The sequence below is a fragment of the Zophobas morio genome, unplaced genomic scaffold, assembly GCF_036711695.1.
Source record: "Zophobas morio isolate AGI-343-1 ecotype UQ-CSIRO unplaced genomic scaffold, CSIRO_AGI_Zmor_V1 ptg000044l, whole genome shotgun sequence".
Lineage (NCBI taxonomy): Eukaryota > Metazoa > Arthropoda > Insecta > Coleoptera > Tenebrionidae > Zophobas > Zophobas morio.
In genome coordinates, this window is record NW_026972149.1 from 4,850,243 (window position 1) to 4,873,819 (window position 23,577).

General features: G+C 35.6%; 3 protein-coding genes across 6 annotated transcripts in view; 1 reads left to right on the forward strand and 2 right to left on the reverse strand.

Annotated features, from left to right (window-relative positions):
* The first annotated feature begins 1,572 nt into the window (after positions 1 to 1,572).
* LOC135141453 (probable very-long-chain enoyl-CoA reductase art-1) lies at positions 1,573 to 3,549 on the forward strand. 2 transcript variants are annotated; one of them, XM_064072562.1, is made up of 7 exons: positions 1,573 to 1,951; positions 2,010 to 2,097; positions 2,150 to 2,260; positions 2,327 to 2,769; positions 2,817 to 3,033; positions 3,084 to 3,276; positions 3,330 to 3,549. In XM_064072562.1, the coding sequence occupies exons 3-7, from the start codon at positions 2,249 to 2,251 to the stop codon at positions 3,455 to 3,457; spliced, it is 993 nt and encodes a 330-aa protein (XP_063928632.1). In that variant the 5' UTR covers positions 1,573 to 1,951; positions 2,010 to 2,097; positions 2,150 to 2,248; the 3' UTR covers positions 3,458 to 3,549. The 2 variants fall into 2 exon arrangements, with proteins under 2 accessions (XP_063928632.1, XP_063928631.1); XM_064072561.1 differs by having other exon boundaries at positions 2,010 to 2,085.
* On the reverse strand, positions 3,536 to 4,650 carry LOC135141454 (pleckstrin homology domain-containing family J member 1-like). The gene has a single exon (XM_064072563.1). The coding sequence runs from the start codon at positions 4,481 to 4,483 to the stop codon at positions 3,830 to 3,832; it is 654 nt and encodes a 217-aa protein (XP_063928633.1). The 5' UTR covers positions 4,484 to 4,650; the 3' UTR covers positions 3,536 to 3,829.
* Positions 4,651 to 9,924: 5,274 nt separating this feature from the next.
* LOC135141698 (very low-density lipoprotein receptor) overlaps positions 9,925 to 23,577 on the reverse strand; it is a 118,145-nt gene continuing 104,492 nt past the window's right edge. For 2 of the 3 annotated variants that reach the window (XM_064073017.1, XM_064073019.1), the window contains 11 exons: positions 22,362 to 22,484; positions 22,189 to 22,311; positions 21,903 to 22,129; positions 21,583 to 21,847; positions 14,695 to 14,946; positions 13,731 to 14,605; positions 12,614 to 12,812; positions 12,470 to 12,541; positions 12,190 to 12,302; positions 11,982 to 12,137; positions 9,925 to 10,653 (listed from right to left, as the gene is read on the reverse strand). In XM_064073017.1, coding sequence (XP_063929087.1) covers positions 10,609 to 10,653; positions 11,982 to 12,137; positions 12,190 to 12,302; positions 12,470 to 12,541; positions 12,614 to 12,812; positions 13,731 to 14,605; positions 14,695 to 14,946; positions 21,583 to 21,847; positions 21,903 to 22,129; positions 22,189 to 22,311; positions 22,362 to 22,484 — 2,450 coding nt within the window. In that variant the 3' untranslated portion in view covers positions 9,925 to 10,608. The remainder of the gene's footprint in view (positions 10,654 to 11,981; positions 12,138 to 12,189; positions 12,303 to 12,469; positions 12,542 to 12,613; positions 12,813 to 13,730; positions 14,606 to 14,694; positions 14,947 to 21,582; positions 21,848 to 21,902; positions 22,130 to 22,188; positions 22,312 to 22,361; positions 22,485 to 23,577) is intronic. The other variant, XM_064073018.1, reaches the window with a different exon arrangement.

Genomic DNA, 23,577 nt, shown 5'->3' on the forward strand with positions numbered 1-23,577 from the left:
AGTGTTCTTCCTGGGATAATTATTCAATCTTAATAGCCTCTTTACTAAACAAATAGTCCACTAGTATACTATAAACACTTGATCGTTATTATTTTTATACACTTTTTTAAACAATTGTAAATGCCTTCTATTTAACCTGAGTTGTAAATTTTTTATATGATCCCTGTTTTACAAAAATATTGTCATAATTTTTGCACTTGATAAAACTTTAATGAAAATACGTGATGCTATTTTTTCCCCTTCCATTCACCTAATTATTGGACATACTTAAACGCGCATGCGTTGCTTATAACATTAGGCATCTCACAATATTGAAATTCAATATACAATGTATCGTTCCTTAAATAGTAGCTTTAAATTTAACGACGGAATCTTACAGACACGTAATTTTAATTATGGTGACGCATATTTATTGCCGTCAGTTGTATCAGTAAGGAAATCTGCACGCCAAGAATAGATATTGTAAAACTTTAGAGAGAAATAAAAATTACAATTAACGTGAGATTTTTTAACAACAATACAAAGTTTGTTCCCTACAATCAACGGAATACATTCGCTAAAGATTAATAGTATAACAATAACTATAGCGTCATTTTACTTCTAAAAATCATAAAAAAGTATAAAAAACGCATTTGACAGCGATTCAAAATTCCCGCCTTAGCTCTCAGTTACGTTAAGTACAGTCGATTCATCAAAAATGACTTGCGTGGTCCCGCCTGCGCAAAAGCCACCTTGGCGCTCTTTTTAAATCGAGTTAATCAGTTAGGGTCCGAAAATCAAAGATTTGTGGTCATTAATGTCAACTAACAGTTAAAAAATCTACAATTTCGTGCGTTAGGACACTATTTTATTGCGTGAAGCGTAGTTTAAATGTTTTTTTTTCCGTAGAAGCGACTGGCGCTTTATTTATAGATTTTGTAAAAGATTAGAAGATCATTGACCGGAAAGGAAGCACCTGGTTGGAGCCGAAGGCTCTAATTAAACTGGTTGCTTATTAGTGATCGTTAGTATTAATAGGTATTGGTGAAGATGGTTTCACATGGGTGCGTTTTTACGGACCACGTCATGTGACTGACTGTGACCAATCAAACTATTACTATTAGACCCGTGATTGGTTAAAAAATCTTGAAATTTTTATTCAAACCGGGACACCACAGTGCGTCTAGCGAATAAACTCATTAAAACAGACAAGCGCAGTAACGCATGTGTGATATTTGAGGTTAGATTCTGTTGTAAGTGACTTAGTAAACCAAGGACGAATGACTTGAGGTTGAGTTTATGTGTTGAACGCATTCGTGATAGTACTGGTCGTCGCAATTTGTATATCATATACAAGCTATTGTAATTGTAAATGAAAAATTTAGTTTAAAATTTAAAACGGTTTATTTTATTGAGGGACTTACACTACATTGAAAATGTTTGTTATATAGGATCAATTATCAAAAAATATTTTTCAAAGTGGGTCTTTACTTGTTCCCATTGTTCAATAACACGTAGGCCACAACAAACTTTAATAAATTTTGTAGGTGTTCTGTTCGTTAGGTGTATTGTAGATTGTAGGTATACTTTTGCAAGTTTAATCAGATTTATCAAGTTATAAGTTGGGAAAGTGCTAGTAAAGAGTTAAAATCCGTATTAATGACCACATCAAGCGTAATATTTGTTGCACAAGGTTGAATATGCGCATATATTCCTGACGGCGTCCATGTGAAAGCACCCTAAGTGCTGGACTGTCTTGGACATAACAACGGACATTTTCGACGGTTGGGGAGGTCCATTAAGATAAAATTTTTTGCCTATTATATAAGTAGCAGTGCAATGGCGCCCTACTGAACTTGGGACCGTCGTGCCCCATTCTGAAATCACGCGATTTTGACCACGCGGTACGATAAAGGTTCAACTTGAAGCACGTAAATTGTATAATTCAAGCGGTGACGAGTGAAAATTTAATGTAATGCAGAATGGAACATTGTTCCCACATGTTTAAATAATAAACAAAAATTTTCTAGGTTGTCCGTCTTTGTCCGACGAGTGCGGAAAGTCGCTCCTTGTCTTTATTAATTAACGCGTTTACACTTTGGACAGGTAGTAGGCATTGTAAATAGGAATCAATGTGCGCTTTAATTGATTATTTGCAAATGTGTTTTAGTGTTCGAAGGTTGTGTTGATGTGATTCTACAAAAAACATAACTTTTTAGGTTATGTAACGTCGATAATCCTTGGGGTTTAGTATAGAATATTCATAAGGATGGCTCTAGAGGTAAGTAATGCCGCGTCCATATTCATTTTTTCAATATTTCAAATGATTTGCACTTTTTGTGTGTAGTTGGAAGTAATCAAAACATCAGGAAAACCTTTGGGAAAAGTTTCCATTCCAAGTTCTTCTACAATTAAAGACTTAAAGAAAGAAATTTACAAAAATTTCAAGGTCGCGGTTAATAGACAATCGATCCGAAATGGACCCAAAGGCAGAGACGAGAAAGACAGTCTTCAAATTAGTAAAATTAGCCTTGAGAGACCCAATTCTATCTATGTGAAAGATTTAGGGCCACAAATCGGGTGGGACACGGTTTTCTTTCTAGAGTATGCGGGCCCGATATTGTTGTATGGGGCTCTATTTCTGTACCCACAGTGCGCCTATGGCAATGAAACAGTCTCCAAAGGACATGGACAAGATGCTTCTAAAATTTTCCCATTTTTTATATTTCCAGTGGGTTTAATTAACGAGATTTGTGGCGGGAGTACAATTAAAGTACAAGACAACGCTTAGTACGTTGGTTTTTAGCACGTATCAAGTAATAATGTAGATGTTTTAGCTACGCCGGAATTTTGTGGTCTATACACTACATTAAAAGAATTTTGGAGACGGCGTTTGTCCACAGGTTTTCCCATGGTACAATGCCAATTTTCAATTTGTTCAAAAATTGTGGGTACTATTGGGGGTTTGCTTTGTATGTAGCCTACCACATTAACCACCCACTGCATACACCTCCACCGGCGTGGCTCTTCTACTTTGGCACGTTTATATTCATAGTATGTTTAATTGTAGGTGAATTTGACTATGTTAAATGTATTGGTTCTAGTTTTGTGAACTCGGAAATTTGAGTATTCACATTTTGTTACGAAATTTACGTCCTCCAGGCACTTCTGTACGCAAAATTCCAGTACCTGATTCTAACCCATTCACTAAATTGTTTAATCTGGTGTCTTGCCCTAATTACACCTACGAGTTTGGTGCATGGGTTGGATTTACCCTTCTAACTGGGTGTTTACCAGGTATATGCATCCTATAAAGTAGTATTCAAATAAGAACAATGTTTTTCTTTCAGTGTTCATCTTCGCACTTGCCGGCTTGTATCAAATGACGGTATGGGCAATCGGTAAGCACAAGAAATACCGCTCGGAATTTCCCAACTACCCGAAAAATCGAAAATCGATAATTCCATTTCTTATTTAATAAAAGTTGGTGCATTTGGGGTTTTGGACATGTATTTACTAGTTATTTTTTTTATTTGGTGCGTTGATTAATAAAAAGTTTCGTGGATTAAACTGTGTTTTATTGTAAAATCTTACAACAGTGATGTCACAATTTAGCAATTGTGTTCATTGTTCTATACATAAATATAGTATTGTACAAAAGCTGAAGTACTACTACTTTACAATCAAATAAATTAACACTAACTGGACCTGAGTTGTACTAATTACAAGAACACAAACCTAAAATTATTTTCACCTCATTTTCAATAATTGCACTTTGAATTGTTGGGGCAAGATTTGTATGTGAGAGAGATCTTTTAAGCGCTTTTTCAAATAAATTAGTTATGGGCAACTACAAGTCAATTAGATTATCCACAGCAACATTGCCAGTCTTAACAACTTTGGTTTCACTGTAACTTTCATAAAACGTTGAGGTTTCCACATGGCTGCAAAAAGTGGATTTCTTTTCTTTGTGTTTCACCTTTTTTACTTCGACGGTTTTTGGTTGAGTGTCTTTGGGCTTTTTGCTTCGCATGTAGTCCAACACGGGGTCCTGTCCGGTCTTCATGCTGATTTTCGTTTTTAGAATTACGTATTGGCACCGCCAGTACTCGTACGAGTGCACTTTCAGCGTCGAAACCCATTTGTTTACGTCGGCGTCGCAGCGACACGAAAATATATGTTTGGATTCGTTATCTTTGAATTTATCGTTTACTTTGAATGTTATGGAAAAGGCGAACGGGATTCCTTTGTGGGGTCTCTCGTAGGCCACCTGAGCGTTTTCTAGGACTAAGACACCAAGTGGTTGTTGTTGTTCTTGTTCGGTGGTGTTGACTCGGTAGTAGAACAGTAGGTTGTTGAATAATTTAAAATGTCTTTCTTTGAACGAGGGTTGTTGGTACCAGTCCGACCAGTCGTTGCCTTGGGGCTTCATATGGTGTAAAATTCCCTCTAAATCTACTTTACTTTCACCAACGGACATCAATTCTTTATCGTTGAACCTCATCTTGATTATGTTGAGTCGGGTGTATAATATCACTTATTTTTAGAATCTGATCACAAATCACAATTCTCAGAATTTGGCAAACTGCACATTTTACTTCGGATTAAATTAAATAATCGAAGTTGACAACATAACCTAGCTTTTGTGACGTTTGTTTTAAAATCAATCAAGCGTTGGTGATTTCGGTGTCGGCAGGTTGGCAGCCATGCGTGTTAAATTTGGTTACCATTTTAAAAAACTGCAAATGTTTTATTATTGATTGTAGTTCTTGAAATTAAACAGCGATTTTTTCACAGTTTAAGTTAAGAGAACAACAAAACTTGTTTCAATGAAGCCTGATTTAATAGTGATTAATAAGTATTCAAGAAAAAAGTAATTAAAGTAAAACTGATAAGCACAATGATGCAGAGGTATTTACAAATGATTCAGAAACAAGAAATATTTATGGATGTAGAGAATGCTAATGAATATTGTGAATAAGATGAAGAAAATGAAAATTCCGATGACACAGACTAAGCTTTTCAATAATAATTATTTTAGGAAGTAATTCTACTTTTGTTAATGTTCTTTTATATTTTTTGCATTAGTTGAGAATTTGTTTTTTTTTTATTTCCCGAGCGTAAGCGAATGTATGTTTGATTTTTACCCAAAACGTCCGGATTTTTGAAAAAAAAATCAAAATTAGAAAACAACATTTTGCAATTTAATTATGAATCTGCAAATCCGAATGCTTTGAAATTTCCAGATGTTTTAAAGTTATGATAAGCAAATAGATTTGTAATCAAAATATATTTACTAATCCCCCACTAAAAAATTGATGACGTCACCTCAAAATTTTGCTGAATAAAGCCTGTCTTAAATGTGCAAAATATGATGACCTTTATACTTGTGATTTATCACTGCATTAATAATTTTTAGATTTGCTTATACGAAGTGTCTCAAAAAAATTAAGTGAATAAATCAAGAATTGCAAAGCTGAATACTTTGAAATCTTGGAGACGTTTTGAAGTTATTGTAAGCATGGTAAATTGTTATTCAAAATATATCTCTTTATTCCCCCCCCAAAAAGTTGATGACGTCATCACAAAACTGTGTAAAGAAAAAAATCAACTTGAAAATAGTCATTTATTAGAGCTATTTTAACATTTTGAACATGTTTTAAGTTTCTTGTTGTGAAAACAAGTCTACGTATAAAACGTAGACTTGTAAAACTTGTAAAAAAACGGCAAGACATAAGCTCCGCCCACCCACCCTGTCTCAATTGTGATGATTTTTTTTTTCATTCGCTGTCAGACCGAGCGGCAGAGTTTAATTATTGCAAAATTTATATTTCTCTACAAAATTTTAGTCTTTTAAGAACATATTACACATATTAATTTCTTCTAGAGAAATGAAGATTTTGCAGCTAAGCTCCGCCCTTCGACTTACGATGAATAAAAAAATCGTCACAATTGAGAGGGGGTGGGTGGGCGGGGCTTATATTTCGTACTTTTTTTTTTAATATACGAAATCTTCTTTTCCTAACAAGAAACTAAAAACATGTTTAAAATGGTATTTGTATACGGAAATAGCAATTGTTCTCGCATGTTTTGTCGCTTTTTGTCCTATTTTTATTTTCTTTTTTGTGACTTTGTCGCTTTTTGGACCCGTTTGTTTTTGCATTTTTGGAGATCTTTTTTGTTTTTTGACCTTTTCCTTTTTTTGTGGTTTGTAAGTCTCCTTTTTTGGCGATTTCTTTTCTCCTTTATTTTCTAGCCTTCTTTTGTGGACTTCTGTGTCGCTTTTTTCTAGCATTTTTTTGTCATCATTTTTGTGGCCTTTTTGTCCTTTTTTAAATTTCCTTTTTTGGAATGTTTTGGCATATTTTGTGGCACTTTTTTTGGTAGACTTTTTTGTTGCGTTTATTTATCGTTTTTCTCGCCTTTTTCAGCTCCATTTTAGCAACTAGTTGTGGAATTTTTAATCCCCTTTTTTAGTCACTTTTTGTCGTAACTTTTCGCCGGATTTTTTAAGATTTTTTTTGTCCTCTGCTCTTTCGTATTTTTTGTATCCTTTTTGCAATTTTTTTCCGTTTTTTGTAGCTTTCTGTAGTCTTTTTTTGTTGATTTTTTTGTCCCTAATTTTTACAACTTTTTTATGCCTCTTTTTGTCAGTGTTTCTGTCGCTTATTTTGACTTCTTTCTTTTAATTGCTTTTTTGTTATTATGACAATCTTTTTCTCATTTTAAATGGATTTTTGTCCCTTTTTTGTGTTTTTTGCTTTTTTGATTTTTTTTTACTTTTGTAGGCGTGTTTTGTGTTCTTGATGACACTTTTTCTAGTCGCTTTTTGCATTTTGGGGACCTTTTGTTGTGTTTTGTCCTCTTTTGCACCTTTTTTGACACTTTTTGGAAGTCAACTTTTTGGTGGAATTTTTTTGTCCTCTTGTTTTGTATCCTTCTTTTGTGGATTTTCATGGCTTTTTTATAACGTTTTTGATGGCTTTTTTATAATAATAATAATAATAAGGATTTTTGTTCCTTTTCTACTCACTTTTTATGTTTTTATTTTCTATTTCCGCATTTTTTGTCACTTTTGTGGAGTTTTGTACTTTTTGTTACTTTTTGTTAATTTTGTATTTTTGGGGAACAATTTTGTTGCGTTTTTTGTCTGTTCTTTAATCGTCGTTTTTGTTGTTTTTTTGACTCCTTTCTTTCAATCGCATTTTTTGTGACCTTCCTTAATCGCTTTTTCTACTCATTTTTTGTATCGACATATTTCTCATTTTTATAATTTTTTGACCTTTGTTCTCCCATCTTTTGTCGCTTTTTATCTTTTTTTTTCCTCCTATTTTTTATTCTCTTTTTTGTAACTTTTTGTCGCTTTTTGGATCCGTTTGTTTTTGCATTTTTGGGGATCTTTTTTCCCTTTTTTTTGACCTTTTCGTCCTTTTTTATGTCTTTTTTTGCCACTTTTTGTAAGTCGCGTTTTTTGGTGATTTTTTTTTCTCTTCTATTTTCGAACCTTCTTTTGTGGACTTGTCGCTTTTTATGTAGCGTTTTTTTTGTACCCTGCTTTTGCTTTTTTTTCGCCGTTTTTGCAGTCTTTTTGTGATTTTTTCATTTCCTTTTTTAGAACTTTCTGGCACATTTGGTAAGCATTTTTGATGGATTTTTTTTTTGTGTTTTTTCCTCTATTTTCCTAGTTTTTTTGTAGCAGTTTTTTGTTTTCTGTTTTTATAACTGTTTTGTCACCTTTTTCAACAGTCCCCTTTTTTGTCGTGACCTTTTCCTCGGATTTTTTATAAAGTATTTTTGTCCTCTGCTTTCGCATTTTTTGTGTCCTTTTTGGACTTTTCTTTATTTCCTTTTGTTCAAAGAAAATTATATGTAACTAAAAAAAAGTTCCAATCTCAATTGTGATGAATTTTTTATTCGTTGTCAGACCGAAGGGCGGAGCGTAATTGAAAAATACATATTTCCCTACAAACATTTTGAACATGTTTTAAGTTTCTTGTTGTGAAAACAAGACTACGTATATTAAGAAGAAAGTGCAAAATGATATACCCTCTACCCTTCATTTTCTTAGAGAGTAGGTCCTTTGCCAATTTCAGTCTTATCGTAGCAGGTAGTAGCCCCGCCCACCCACCCTCTCTTTTCTTAGAGAGAATGTCATTTGCCAAAATCAGTCTTTCTTGGCAGATACTAGCCCCGCCCGCCCACCCTTTATTTTCTTAGAGGATACGTCATTGCCAAAATCAGTTTTATCTTAGCAAGTAAAGATGACTAACTTTTACAAAAAATGATGAACATCTTCTTAGTGTTTAGTTGGTTATGCTTTAATGGAGAAATTGTCATTAAATGAAAATGGATGCAAATACACGAGTTGTGGCGGCAAATTTATAGATGAACAGTCCAGTAACAAACATTGAGTGAAAAAACAATCTTAATTTTAATTTTTCGAATGCAGTTTTTCTGAGCACGAAATTGAAATTTCAAATTCAGAACACAGAAAATTTGCTGCTCAACAAAGTCCCCGAGATTCTTTCAAACTAGTTCAAAACCAAAACAAGAGTATTCCCCGGGAGTCTTGCAGATGGCGCGATAAATCCCGCTGGCTCGACTAGGAACCGCGCCCTCCGCTTCTGCCACGTGGTTCTGTGTGATTTACCTCAATTCCATTTTAAATGTTCACTTTCTATGACTCTGATATTAAACTACAACTGAACAAGCCTTAAAGTTTCAAAAAGATCAATAAACAACGTTTAAATTCGCCATACACTCTCGTGAAATTTTAAACAGCAAAAAATTCTCTTCTGAGATTAAGATTGGACATCAGACAATTTTTATGATGGAAACATTAATCAACAAAATATAAAAAAACTAGCATTGATTTATAAAAACAAAAAAGATCCGGTGTGAAGTAAAACTTGTGTCTTATTTTAGCAAGTACTAGCCCCACCCACCCGCCCTTTATTTTCTTAGAGATTACGTCATTTGCCAAAATCATTCCCAACGTCTAGTTCTTTAGTTTAAAGATTAAATTTACTTTAATGGGATTACTGCGAGTTTTAAAACTTCTGCCACAATATGTTGGGACTTTTTCCTTCAATTTGAAACAGTTTTTATTTAACACGTTTAGTGATTGATGAAAATCAAAGATCATTACTGTCTGTTTCACTACTGTTGAGTTTTCAACACACATTATTAGAACTATCCCAAGGCTCAGTTCTAAATCTATCATTATTTAATCTGTATGCGACTGATTTCCATCGTCTAGTATTGAAGAGTGTGATAAGACGACTTTAGCAACACTTTAGGGACTTTGTCTGTTTCACTAGATTTATATGCTCATTTTTCTGACATTATTACCATTGTTTAAGTATAAATCATACACTTTAACAATGGTAATATTCAGATTCCATGAATTGACTACCTTCAGTACCGCGTTGTGGAATTTAATGTGTTCTCATTAAAATTTTTCATTTGATACAAGTCACGTTGGTAATAATAAATACCGATCATTAGTACCAACCACCACTAATTAAGCGGAATTTTAAACCAACTATTAGAAAAGTACTGATCATTGCCTTTGGTTGTTTTTTTCAAGCGACTTAAGTCGTGAGTATGAATAAGGTGTGAATTTTTGCTGGAGAAATAAAAAGTAGACAATGTCCAATGTCAATTTTGACATTTGTGATAACCTAGAATTTCTATTTCTGATTGTGTTTTAGTTCAGTGATTATTTTACAATAGTGGGTCTGGACGGGTTGTTTGGCAAGTATTACAACACACTAACAATTACTTACCTACTTTTCTTTACCTAAAACTGTCACTTCACTTAAGTACTTTGTTACAAGTTGTTAAATGGGAGAAAGGGTTTAGAAAAGAAAAATGTTAAGTGTTATATATTGTACATATATTTAAATTTTAATAATTACACAAATAAAACGAAAAGTTAAGAGACGTGATAAATAATCTAGACAGTAAAAATGTAAATTCCTAGAAAACTGAAAAGGAATACAAACAATATAATCACAGAATTTTAGAGCTATATTAATTAGTGTTATGTATGACTGAAATATACAATTTTTTACATTTTGATTTTCGCAGTAAAATATAGTTTACAAGCTTAACATTGTGATGTAATAAATAATTTAACAATACAAACATTTCTAAAAAATTTAAATATATACAAACATGGGCAATGAAAATAGATAAATAAAATATCGAGCTACGAATTTGACAAAACTTAACATCGAGGGGAAGGGGGGAACATGACTATTAAAAATTACAATTGGCTTAGATTACTTGCTAATACAATCTTTGGACAAATTACCATACCTCTCAAATCTCACTCACTTTCATCCAATCGTTAAAATCCCATTTTCCGTTGAGATCATAAACAGTAAGTTAGGAAAACATTTCTAAAAAAACGTTGCCAATTTTATTCGATCATGTCTCGTCTGTTTCAACTAAATTCAGTCTAGGGTTTGATGCAAAACTGGGATTTTAACAACACCCTATATAGTTCTTTTTGTGATGGTACAACAAATACACATCTATTCAAACAGAAGATGACTTTTTAAATAAGTTGTCTTTAATTTCACTGTAATAATTGAGCACTTTTGAGTAAAAAAATTTCACTGTTTAAACATTGTCATTTGGGTTGGCACCTGTCAGAGGCTGTTGCGCCTGAAAATGGCAAAAAACAAAATTACTAAAACAACACAAAACAAGCACGAAAACGACTAAACTAAGTTTGATGAACCTTCTAACGATACATTCGCTCTATGCACGCACAAATTAAAGGCAATGTTCGATGCGAACTAAACAGAAAGTAACCAGTTGCACTAACGAATCGTTTACAAGAGGGAAAACCTGATTTAAACGATCCGCGAGTCATTCGCTCATCCAAAATGAAACCTCGTCTGCACAGCGAATTTATTTGTCTTTGTGCAGAGTTTAATTGCTGATTTTTTTATATAATAACGCTTGAACGCTGGCCGAAATTACTTAAAAGTTTTGTTTATATTGGGAAGAGTTGCAGCTGAATGAGACCTCAAGGTGGATACATAACCTAAGGTGAGACAATCAATTCACCACAAGGTGAATAACGAATGACAGGTGGGTCCATCAGCAGAAACTCCTTAGGTTGTTTTTAATATTTAGGGTTTTGTTTTATCGTTTGGTTTTTATATGGTTTGTTTATTACTGCATCAGACGAACCTTCGTTTAGTGGACGATTAAGTATCTAGGCACTAAATCTATATAGGTGCTAACGTTATATAGATTTGTGGTTCTATTGTTAAACAGAAATTCTACAAAAATGAACATACTCACCAAGTTTCGAATTCATGACGCGTGAAACAAAAGAAAAAATTCTAACGGTTTCTGAATGATGCAATGGTTAAGAAGTGACGTACAATTCCTTATGAAAGAAAGCAATTGCTTTGAAAGCAAATGATTTCTTCGAACAAGCACACTATATTAAGAATTACAACTAACGGACTGTTTTTATATATTTATATATACAACAATACAACAAGTTAAAGCACACATACATAAAGTTTAACTACAAATGTTATAGAAGGTGTAGTAGATTTTTTAATTAACATAGCTTAAAATAAGCTATTTATGTTGGCACAGCGTTTTTATCAATAAAGTTGATTACAAAAATATCAGTTTGCAATCCAATTAGAAGCTAATACTGATGGACAAGAATATATTACCTATTAGTAAAAATGTTATGCTATTAACACTTTTAAAGTCTTAAGTGCTTTAATATTTACTTATTTTAACCTAGTCAGTAATTCACTTGATTTGAGCATGCCTTTGTACGAAACTGTTAAATTCAAGTCAAAAATAAACATTCTGCTATGCTGTCATTTCAGTTCTTATGATTAAAAAAAAATATGAATGACAATCCCATGCAATACATGAATACTGAGTATGTTAAAAGTTACTTAATGGACTGATTATCTGGATGTTATATTGTTATAATCCAACGTTAGAGCTCTTACCTCTTCACCCACGGTACTTAAATACGGCCGCGATGCGGGGTACTGGTTTTTCTCTAACGAAAATTGATCTTCAGTTGTTTTACGGTACACAGGATTATCGAAATTCATGGATGTCATATTGCGCTTCAAGTATCTTCTATAGAAAATGTATACAACCTAACAACCAACCAATTAAAAAATATTCCTCATCAACGCTAAAAATACTTACGAAACCGATTATAACCACGACAGCGAATGCTATAACAATCACTATAACCGCAATTGTACCATCATCAGTGGTTTCCGGGACCGCGTTAGTAGGATGCGATTTATTCGCTGTACCTAAAAACAAACTCCATCAACGAAAAGAAACCAAACTCGAACGAAAGTGAAAACACAAGCTACAGAAGCAGTGAAAATAAGCGAAAGAGAAACACAAAGTAACAGAGTAAGACCATCACCACTAGGAAACGAACGAACTCCTCAAAACAAAACGTTTCGGTACTCACTTTCTGTAACTATTTCTGTCATTGATGAATAATCTGTATATGTTATAGAATTTACGGTGGTCGTTAATGTTTCTGTCAAATAAATATAACAAAAATAAATAAACAAAATAAAAAAACAAATCAGACGACACGAATCAAACTTACCATCTTGGACGCAAGTCAGTCCATCCGCCAACATCCTCAGGTTTTGAGGGCAAGCGCAAGAAATACGTGGCGACATTGCGTTTATCAGAGGAGCCGGCAAGCAAAGGTGTGAGCAGTGGCCGTTAACCGCCTGGCAGTGGTTGTCGCCGTCGGGTTGACGGTAGGGATGGTAGACATGGATTACCATTGGGTCTTGTATCTGGAACGACGATTTGGTATGACCCAAGTGTATATATCTTAAATCTTAATGAAATGATCTAAAGGGGTCCGCAAGGCTCTACATTGGACCCTCTTTTTTTCGTTGTGTCAATGATCTTTTGCTCCGTAATTATTGGAAATATTTTAATTGACAACCGTCTAATTTTCGAGTGCTATAGAGTATGTAATAAATTGGATAAAGCTTGCTTTGTATTAAATAAATTAAGGTAACACTATGAACACAAATGTATTAGTAATCTATTTCCACTTCTGGATAGAATCTATTTTACAGTGGAGCCTCTAATTACATGAATTATGCAATTGTAACCCAAAAAGGGATAATTAGATCCATGTTGAAGGTAAATTATTAAGAATCCAGCAAACCTTTATTTACATCTTTAATGATATTCCATTTCCTGTTCTGCTTACTAGGATCGAGAAAAAAAAATCCAACGACCATTGAAATTTACTGAGAGTGCGAAAAATGGTCTCCCGTTTCCGTCTGTCTGTGCCGATTTTTATTGAATCTCCGACACGCGACAGTCTGTCGATGTATAAATATGAACAGGCAAAGTTAAGTATGCTGAGAGGGCATTTTTTCCCGCTGGTTATCTGCTTTAAATATATTTTCCATTGTGCGTACTTATGCGGATCGCGTCCTCTTACTCCTCAGTGGATATTCTAGGCAGTTCAAGAACGGGAAACGGGAAAAATATCACACGGTATCAAGTGGACACCGTGACGTAATAAGTGAAATAAAGGTCGTTGCGCAATAGATCGAAGTCTTAGTATAGTGTGTGGTAGGGAAACGATTGACTACGGGTGACTATAATCCGTTGTAGTGTTTTGGGAGGGTGGCGGTTTTCTATGTAAGGGTAGTACAAATATAGCGAAGTGCGCATTCAAGTTAAGTACTTACCATTTCCGTGGCCGTAACGGGTTGTACGTCGCTTCCAGTAAATTTGTTAGCTTTGAAAACGGCCGCTTTGTCCCAGTCTGTCCAATAGACCCAATCCTCAAAGGTAGTAATGGAAAATGGATGTCTTAAAGAATCCAGGGAGTATAGAATAAGTTGCCTGTTCACTCCATTATAATCGCAGGACGAAATCGAATTCAACTTGGCGTCTACCCAATAGACCCGTTTCTTGACCAAGTCCAGAGTAAGACCGTTGGGCCATTTGACGTCAAATGTGACAATGGCCTGCCTGTGCGATCCGTCCATCCCCGACTTTTCAATTTTGGGAACGCTACCCCAGTCCGTCCAGAACATCCATCCTTCGAGCGGATTAAGCGCAAGCGCTCTCGGTTCTTCCAATTCGTCTTTGATTAAAACTTTCCGCATTTTTCCATCGAAATTCGCTAGTTCTATTGTGTTCTTTTCCGTGTCCGTCCAATAAATGTGGTTGTAAATCCAGTCGACCGCGAGCCCGTCTGATGTGGTTGTATCGGTGCTGATCACCACGGACCTCTCATTTCCTTCGTCTATGGGAGCTTTGTAGATCTTTTTATCAGTGACGTCGCTCCAGAAGATCATTCCAGTTCGAAAAACGAAATCGAGAGCGGTGGCCGAATTCGTCTCGTTCACGATACTAGTCATCTCGTGGTGATCCAAAGATATCTTCCTGATATCGCGGCGACGAGCGAAAAGCAGGGAGGCGTGCCCCTCGATCGCCTTACACTTGGTCAGGTCACGTGGATCGCGCATATAACCTGCCTGGCAATCGCATTTGAAACCCCCTTTATCGTTGATGCAAATCTGAGAGCAACTGCCCGGGATTTCGCATTCGTTTATGTCTGCAAAGCGACAAACAAATTGTTGATATTGAAAGATCGACAAAGAAGCGGAGGTTTTTGTACCACTCTTTGATCACGACCCGACTTACCTTTGCAGGTCGTGTTGTCCACCAGCTTGTAACCATGGTTGCAATCGCAATAGAACGACGACGGGGTATCGACGCAACGTTGGTTGCAACCCCCGTTGTTTTCGTTACACTCGTTAATGCCACATCGACCTACCGGCTCGTCCTCGCCGTCGGGACAATGCTGGCGCTTATCGCAAACCTGAGATAAAGGTATGCAGTTGCCCCCGCCGCAGTCGAACTCCGTCCTAAAGTCGCACGTCGGGATCGGTGCACCTGTCGACAAAATCATATTTTCAATTTTGTCCTCGAAAGATTCATCGGACGCAAAAATTGATAGTTCGATTTCTGCGAATTAAAATTCCGGCCGGGGGCGAAGTCTTTGATAAGTCCGTGCTTATAACTACACCTACGTGGGTAATAATCAACGGGTATAACCTCACATACAATTATATCAGTACAGAAAGAGATCAAAAAGTCCACTCTAGTTGGCCATGAGATTGGGATTTATAAACTTGCTGTAGAAGTGTTTTAAGTTTCTTGTTGCCGATATATGTCTACACAAATTAAGAAAAAAAGGCAAAATAGAAGCCCCGCCCACCCACCCTACTTCAATTGTGATAATTTTTTCTATTCGTCGTGAGCCAAGGGGGCGAAACTTAACTGCAAAATCCGTATTTTTCTACGAGAAATTAAAAACGTTTTTGAGTATCATGTCAAAAATAAAGCCAAAGATTAGGCCCCACCCACACCCGCCCCGATCTCAATTCTCAATTGTGATGAATTTTTCATTCGTTGTCAGAACGAGGGGAGGGGCTTAATTGTAAGATCCATATCTGTCTACAAGACTTTGCCATTTTAAACATGTTTTAAGTTTCTTGTTGTGAAGAGACGGCTATGTATACTAAGAAAAAAAAAGGCAAAATATAAGCCGCGGCCTATCCCAATTGTGATGATTATGTATGTATATTAAGAAAAAATTAAATCCAAAGATTAAGCCCCACCCATACAGAAAGAGATCAAAAAGTCCGCTCTAGTTGGCCATGAGATTTATTTTTAAAATAGTGATGTTGGCAAGACCCAGACGTACATACACTGTTCATTTTGACAGTTAAGTGGGATTTATAAACTTGCTGTTGACGTTGAAGTTAGTAACTTTCATGTTCAACGTTTGCTTTTACCATTTTAGACGTGTTTTAAGTTCCTTGTTGCCGAAATAAGTCTACACAAATTAAGAAAAAAAGGCGAAATATAAGCCCCGCCCACCCACCCTACTTCAATTGTGATGATTTTTTTTATTCGTCGTGAGTCAAGGGGGCGAAGCTTAACTGCAAAATCCGTATTTTTCTACGAGAAATTAAAAACGTTTTTGAGTATCATGTCAAAAATAAAGCGAAAGATTAGGCCCCACCCACACCCGCCCCGATCTCAATTCTCAATTGTGATGAATTTTTCATTCGTTGTCAGATCGAGGGGAGGGGCTTAATTGTAAGATCCATATTTGTCTACAAGACTTTGCCATTTTAAACATGTTTTAAGTTTCTTGTTTTGAAAAGACGGCTATGTATATTAAGAAAAAAAAAAAAAAAGGCAAAATATAAGCCCCGCCCTATCCCAATTGTGATGAATATGTATGTATATTAAGAAAAAATTAAATCCAAAGATTAAGCCCCACCCATACAGAAAGAGATCAAAAAGTCCGGTCTAGTTGGCCATGAGATTTATTTTTAAAATAGTGATGTTGGCAACACCCAGACGTACACTGTTCATTTTGACAGTTAAGTGGGATTTATAAACTTGCTGTTGACTTTGAAGTTGGTAACTTTCATGTTCAACGTTTGCTTTTACCATTTTAGACGTGTTTTAATTGTCTTGTTGCCGAAATAAGTCTACACAAATTAAGAAAAAAAGGCAAAATAGAAGCCCCGCCCACCCACCCTACTTCAATTGTGATGATTTTTTTTATTCGTCGTGAGTCAAGGGGGCGAAGCTTAACTGCAAAATCCGTACTTTTCTACGAGAAATTAAAACCGTTTTTGAGTACCATGTCAAAAATAAAGCGAAAGATTAGGCCCCACCTATATTCGCCCCGATCTCAATTCTCAATTGTGATGAATTTTTCATTCGTTGTCAGAACGAGGGGAGGGGTTTAATTGTAAGATCCATATTTGTCTACAAGACTTTGCCATTTTAAACATGTTTTAAGTTTCTTGTTTTGAAAAGACGGCTATGTATATTAAGAAAAAAAAAAAAAAAAGGCAAAATATAAGCCCCGCCCTATCCCAATTGTGATGAATATGTATGTATATTAAGAAAAAATTAAATCCAAAGATTAAGCCCCACCCATACAGAAAGAGATCAAAAAGTCCGGTCTAGTTGGCCATGAGATTTATTTTTAAAATAGTGATGTTGGCAACACCCAGACGTACACTGTTCATTTTGACAGTTAAGTGGGATTTATAAACTTGCTGTTGACTTTGAAGTTGGTAACTTTCATGTTCAACGTTTGCTTTTACCATTTTAGACGTGTTTTAATTGTCTTGTTGCCGAAATAAGTCTACACAAATTAAGAAAAAAAGGCAAAATAGAAGCCCCGCCCACCCACCCTACTTCAATTGTGATGATTTTTTTTATTCGTCGTGAGTCAAGGGGGCGAAGCTTAACTGCAAAATCCGTACTTTTCTACGAGAAATTAAAACCGTTTTTGAGTACCATGTCAAAAATAAAGCGAAAGATTAGGCCCCACCTATATTCGCCCCGATCTCAATTCTCAATTGTGATGAATTTTTCATTCGTTGTCAGAACGAGGGGAGGGGTTTAATTGTAAGATCCATATTTGTCTACAAGACTTTACCATTTTAAACATGTTTTAAGTTTCTTGTTGTGAAGAGACGGCTATATTATTCTATATTAAAAAAAAAAAAGGCAAAATATAAGCCCCGGCCTATCCCAATTGTGATGATTATGTATGTACATTAAGAAAAAATTAAATCCAAATATTAAGCCCCACCCATACCTGCCCTGATCTAAATAGTAATGAAGTTTTCATTCGTTAGCAGAGGTAGGGGAGGAGCCTTATTGCAAAGGCCATATTTACTTAAAAAAATTTACCATTTTAAACGTGTTTTAAGTTTCTAAGAATAAAAAATTCATCACAATTGAGATGGGGTGGGTGGGCGGGGTTTATATTTTGTGTATAAAGAAATAAGTATTTTGCAGTTAAGCTCCGCCCTCTTGGTTCACGGTGAATAAAAAAAATAATCACAATTGAGATAGGGTGGGTGGGCGGGGCTTACATTTTGCCTTTTTGTTGTAATATGTGTAGACTTTTTTTTCACAACATGAAACTTAAAATATGTTTAAAATGGAAAATTTGTATAAAGAAATATCGATTTTGTAATTAGGGTCTGGCCCATAACTGCAAAATCCATATGTGCCGTTTTAATCATGTTTTAAGTTACTTGTTCTGAAAAAATGGCTATGTATATTAAGAAAAAAAAAAAAAAAAAAAAAAAAAAAAAAAAAAAAAAAAAAGAGCAAAATATAGGCCCCCCCACCCGCCCTATCTCAATTCTGATGATTTTTTTTATTCGTCGTAAGCCGAGAGGCGGCGCTTAATTGTAAATCCTTATTTTTCTACGAGAAATTACCATGTGAAATATGTTCTTAAGTAATCGTGTTATAGAAAAAAACTAAACGTATCAATTAAGCCCCACCCATCCGTCTCGATCTCAATCAGGGTGAACTTTTCATTCGTTGTCAATCAAGGGGCGGAGTCTAATTGCAAAATCGATACTTTCCTACAAAAATTTACCATGTTAAACATGTGAAAGCTAACGTACGGCAACGCAACGGCGAAAGTTAAAGTTAGTCACCTCTAACGTCACCCCAACCGCGTGCCAACTTTCAACGACGTCAACGGAAAGTTTATAAATCGACCTTTACGGTCAAACTATTATTTAAAAATAAGTTTCATTCATTTCCCACCAGAAGATTTTTTTTCTGTGGTCAACTTTTTACTTCACCTACGAGTTTCTAACCTAACAATCGACACAACAGTAGTCATTTTTCCGGACGACTTGATAAATTCGAATTCGCCGTCATAAATTAGAAATATCAGCTGAGAACGCTAATAATAACTTAGGGTGGGTCGTCGCCTTGTCAGAAAGGTTTTCCTTGGTTGTTCGGTTCGCAAGTTTAAAATATGGTCGCGCTCCTAGCGGCAAGACCCTGAACTAAACATTCAAACCGGTTAAATTCAAACCCAATTTTTCTCAATAATTCTTTTTTTTTTTTGTTGATTGAACTGTTTTTAGGAACTTAATATCATTAAGATCATATAACAATGTGTCAAAAAACAATCTGTTTTCATTCTCAGTGACTTTAACCTCACATGCGGAAATCGAGAAGCTGATTATAAAGACCGCACATCAAGTCGGCTTTGAAATTTCGTGAGTTTTGCCGCCTCGTTGTGATGACTGATGACTACTCGTAGCCTGTCACAAATGTCCATTATAATTTAACTTTTTAAGTGCGAAATCGTGCTTGCAGCAAAATAGGAGTCACTTTGAACATTTCTTGTAGAGGACCCGATTGAATACAACTAAAACCGTGATACTGGCACAATTTTCTTGAGATTGAAGGATTTAATTCGGACCACACAAGTAGTCCGTCGAAATTTGTTCCATTCGATTAAATTTTCGAATTTTCCGGAGCACCGTGGAAAATCCTTATCATTTTTCCAGGACGACTAAAATGAAATGTGACAGACAAATTTTGAGAAGTTTTAAAAAATTGACTTGGAACATTAATAATAAATATGGCGAATATACAAAGTTTTTAGGAGAGTGTATTGATTATTAGTTGTCTTGGCAACAACACGTGACTTATACTGCTGATAAAAAACCGTAAAAAGATATACCTGTTACGTAATTTGTGTAACAATGAGAACGCACTAATGCATTACAAAGAATTAATTAGTTTAAGTAAATAGATTATATGTTTGGTGTCAACGAAGCGGCAAATTCCCCTACCGATGTAGTGACAGACTTTCCACAGGCCACTCGATGCACGATCTTTTGTAATCATCTTACAATATAACGTTGTACACGTCGACATAACACGCTTCGAAATAAAGAAAGAAAGTCAGAAAATAGATAAAAACGGGAGTAAATCAGTGTGCGGAAAGTGCCTTGTACACACTGACGAATTTAACACGCCCGATGTCACCCAATAATTCTGTTGCATACGCTGTAGGCGACAACTGTTTTGAACTCTTTGAGGTCTTTCTGTTTTTCGATTGTTTAGAACGTTTTGTTCGTTTTAAATTGACCGATAAACAAGTTCGACAAATGGAATCGTTTCAGAAGAATGATGTGTGCACAGCGCTTTTTCGGAATGTTTTATTAGGAGAAAATTTATTTTTGTTTGAAGGCGTGTACAGTCGGGTCAAAAAAAATAGTCGCAATAATTGTGGTTATGGTGAACGCATTGTAGATTTATTGTCTGTTCAGTTGATTTAAATATGCCTTCGTTTTCAAAGTCGCTTAATTTAAATTTCCAATGAATTTGCTTAATTTGTCGTTTGAATGTAGTGTTTGAACATTATAACGTGATTGTTCCAGTTTTCTGAGTGGCAAACTGTCTTTGGAAATTTATGTCGGCTTAAATTAGTTATATTGAGAACTGTTTTAAATTTAATCAGTAATTGACGTGACCGTGGAAGTAACATATACCATATCGGAAATATGCTTCAATGTCTACGTCAATCATAATCAACTATAAACATCGCGTGACTACTAGTATTGTTTTTAAATCGACGATCACCTGACATTTGTCAATTATTCAAGTCAAAGTTGCTGATCATCCATTAAAGTTACAAAAATCGTACAATTCTGATAATGATATACAATTTTTAGATAGTGGGGTTTGAATTGAAATTTTCTGACTGATCCAGAGCTTTATCATTATTTTAATAACCAATCACAATGAAGTTAATACCTACGTAATAGAATCACCCAAATAAAAATGGCCAATCATGGACAGCTTTGTTACACTAATTATAAATTTAGCTACATAAAGGAAAGCTATGCATTTTAATGGGTAATTATTACAAATTTTAATTGGTACTGATAGGGTGTAAATGAAAAGCCTTTAAAGTATAATTTAATCACTTTTATTAACAATAAATTGGGCTTTTTCCGGCAATTAATTACTGAAGGCTTTCAATTGCCTTCAAATTTCATCGTTCATTCTCGATAAACGAATTTCATTCCTTTTGACCAAAAAGAAGAGACAATTTAGTTTTGCCAAAAATATCCAAGGGTTTTATGTTGATATTAATGACCTAGAGCGCGTTAACGTCGACGTTACCGCAACTGACCTCGAACTAGCCAACCAGAGCCGAGTTCCTTTCATAAATGTTAGACGTTTGAGTGGAAAAGTCGGCAGTTATGTCTTTTGTGTGTTATAATTAGAACTTTATCTTGCTTAAAGTTAATAATGGATACTGTAACGAAATAAAAACTTTTCCCGGCGGGAATCTTGTTGAAAAACTAGAAATGAAACGAAATGGACGGCCTACGTGAAAAGAACTCGACTTTTTGGTGTGTTTATCATCTGGATGAAAGCTTTTTCGGTTGATTTCCGGTTTTAATGAGAAAATAATAAAACAGGTAGGTACATTGATTTGGGTGAAAAAAGGTGTACAATGGTTTTATTTTATCGAAAAACTTGGCAGACGGTATCGACGCGGCGAGTAGAAAGTTGTCTTGTAAATGATTAACCTACTGAAAAATTCGTGTTTTTTTTGAGTAAATTTTGTAAAATTTTCGTCAATTACGTGTGTTTTATTCCAGTTTGTGTCGGTTCTCAAATCGAGCGAATGCAAGTTCAAACGTAACAAAAACTTACCGCAATCGAGTTCATCGCTGGCATCTGGACATTCCGGATGTCCCGAACAATGTAAATGGCCGGCAATACAAGATCGGTCTTTACATTGGAACTGATCCGCCCTGCAGGTGATGTTCTGACAATTGTCAGGTGACTCGTCCGACCCATCTGGACAATCCCTTGTCCCGTCACACAGCCACCCCTTGTGAATGCAAGTCAAGCGATCTCCACATTCGTATTCTTCCGCCAGACAGAAGGAGCTTGTGATGGCGATTTTGGGACACCCCTGAAACGGCAATTTCCTTCGTTAGATGGATTTCCCGAGCCGGGGACAATCGTACCTGTTCATCTTTACCGTCGACGCAATCGTACTCCCCGTCGCATCTCCATTTAGTCGAGATGCAAAAATTTTCAGCACACTGGAACTCCGAATCCGTGGAACAAGTGACAGGCGGACAATCCTTCTCGTCCGAACCGTCTCCGCAGTCGTTATCTAAATCGCAAACCCATCTTTTCTGTATACATTTGCCGTTTTTACAAGTGAATTCGTCAGATCTACAAGTCTCATCTGAAATAATTTAACGGTATTTGCATGGGTTTTTCGAGGGGCGCTAGATTAGATCTTACTGCAAGCTTTCTCGTCGCTGCCATCCGAACAGTCGCGGTTGTCGTCGCACATCCACGTTAGAGGGACGCATTCACCTGCCGCCGAGCGACATGTAAATTCGTCAACACCGCAAACTTTTTGTTCTGAAAGAAATTTGTCAAGTTTTTTCATCGATTTTGTCAAACTTACTTACGGCAAACATGTTCGTCTTCGTCGCTGCCGTCGTTACAGTCTTGTTCGTGATCACATTGCCAATGTCCTGGTATACAACGCCCGCTGTTGCATCGGAACTCGTTTTTTGCACATGTTGTGTTTTCTGGAAAAGGTACAATAAATGAATAAAAAATTCAAAATACTAAACTAAATGAAAGAGGACATCGCCGCAAGAATGCTGAATAAGGCCGGATTCCCGTCAGACCGTCTCCGGTTTCCGGCCACCGGTCCACCCACCGTGACACAGGACGACAGCTTTAACATTTTTTTTTTCTTTATTACCTACATATAATCCATTTTTCTCCTACACTTCTACGCACAACTTTACAAAATAATAATAATAATATTCATTTTTGACAACAAAATGAGTTTTTAAACATTCAGTAGCGGCAAAATTCAAATAAAATTAAATGGTGACGTCACGGGCCTAGTTGTCCTTATTGGCTACGAACCACACCCACCGTAATATTCATCATTTATCACATGGTAGGTCCACCAGACGAAGACTCCTATTGGGTTCGTGACGTCATGTTGGCGGAAATTTTAAAATGATAAAAATTTTAGATTTTTACTCCCCGAGCCACACCCAAATAGTGTCCGACCGAAACTTCCTTTCATTGTAATTTTTCATTGTCATTTCTAAGTATAAGACTACGTTTCTGTCAATTTTAGTTGCAGATGAGTGCGAGTTTATAAAAATCAAATCGATCTAAGGTTATCTTGACAGAACTTCCCTTGTTCCTGAGGTACAGTACAAGATATTCAGCTTTTTAGAAAACCTATGAAATTTGCAAAGTTTTGAGATGACGTCATCAATTTGGACTTGATTAACGAGTTGCGAGATTATTTGATTCTGTAGTTACAAGTTAGTTTGCAAAACGTTACAAAATTTGTTTTTTTCCAAAATCTGGATGTCTAGGGTAAAAAATCAGGATGGATTCATAAACTACAAGTACCGGAGTACGTTATTATAGAAATTATAAATCAAATTTGTTATGCAAAATTTGAAATCACGTCATCACATTGTTGTGGGGACGAGTAGACAAATTTCGGTCAGCGTTTTACCATTTACACATTACTTTTAATAAACATATAAAATTTGACAATAATCGGTCCAGGAGTTTTGGAGATTATCTTTCCAGACAGAAGCGCGAGACCCACTTTTTACTTCCCGAGCGTAAGGGTTTTTACGTTTT

Coding starts and splice junctions, on each gene's coding strand:
- LOC135141453 (XM_064072562.1), top strand. Junction 2,770..2,816: donor AAAGTACAAGACAACGCTTA/GTACGTTGGTTT, acceptor TAGATGTTTTAG/CTACGCCGGAATTTTGTGGT. Junction 3,277..3,329: donor TCTAACTGGGTGTTTACCAG/GTATATGCATCC, acceptor TTTTTCTTTCAG/TGTTCATCTTCGCACTTGCC.
- LOC135141454 (XM_064072563.1), bottom strand. CDS start 4,483: ATGAGGTTCAACGATAAAGAATTGATGTCCGTTGGTGAAAGTAAAGTA.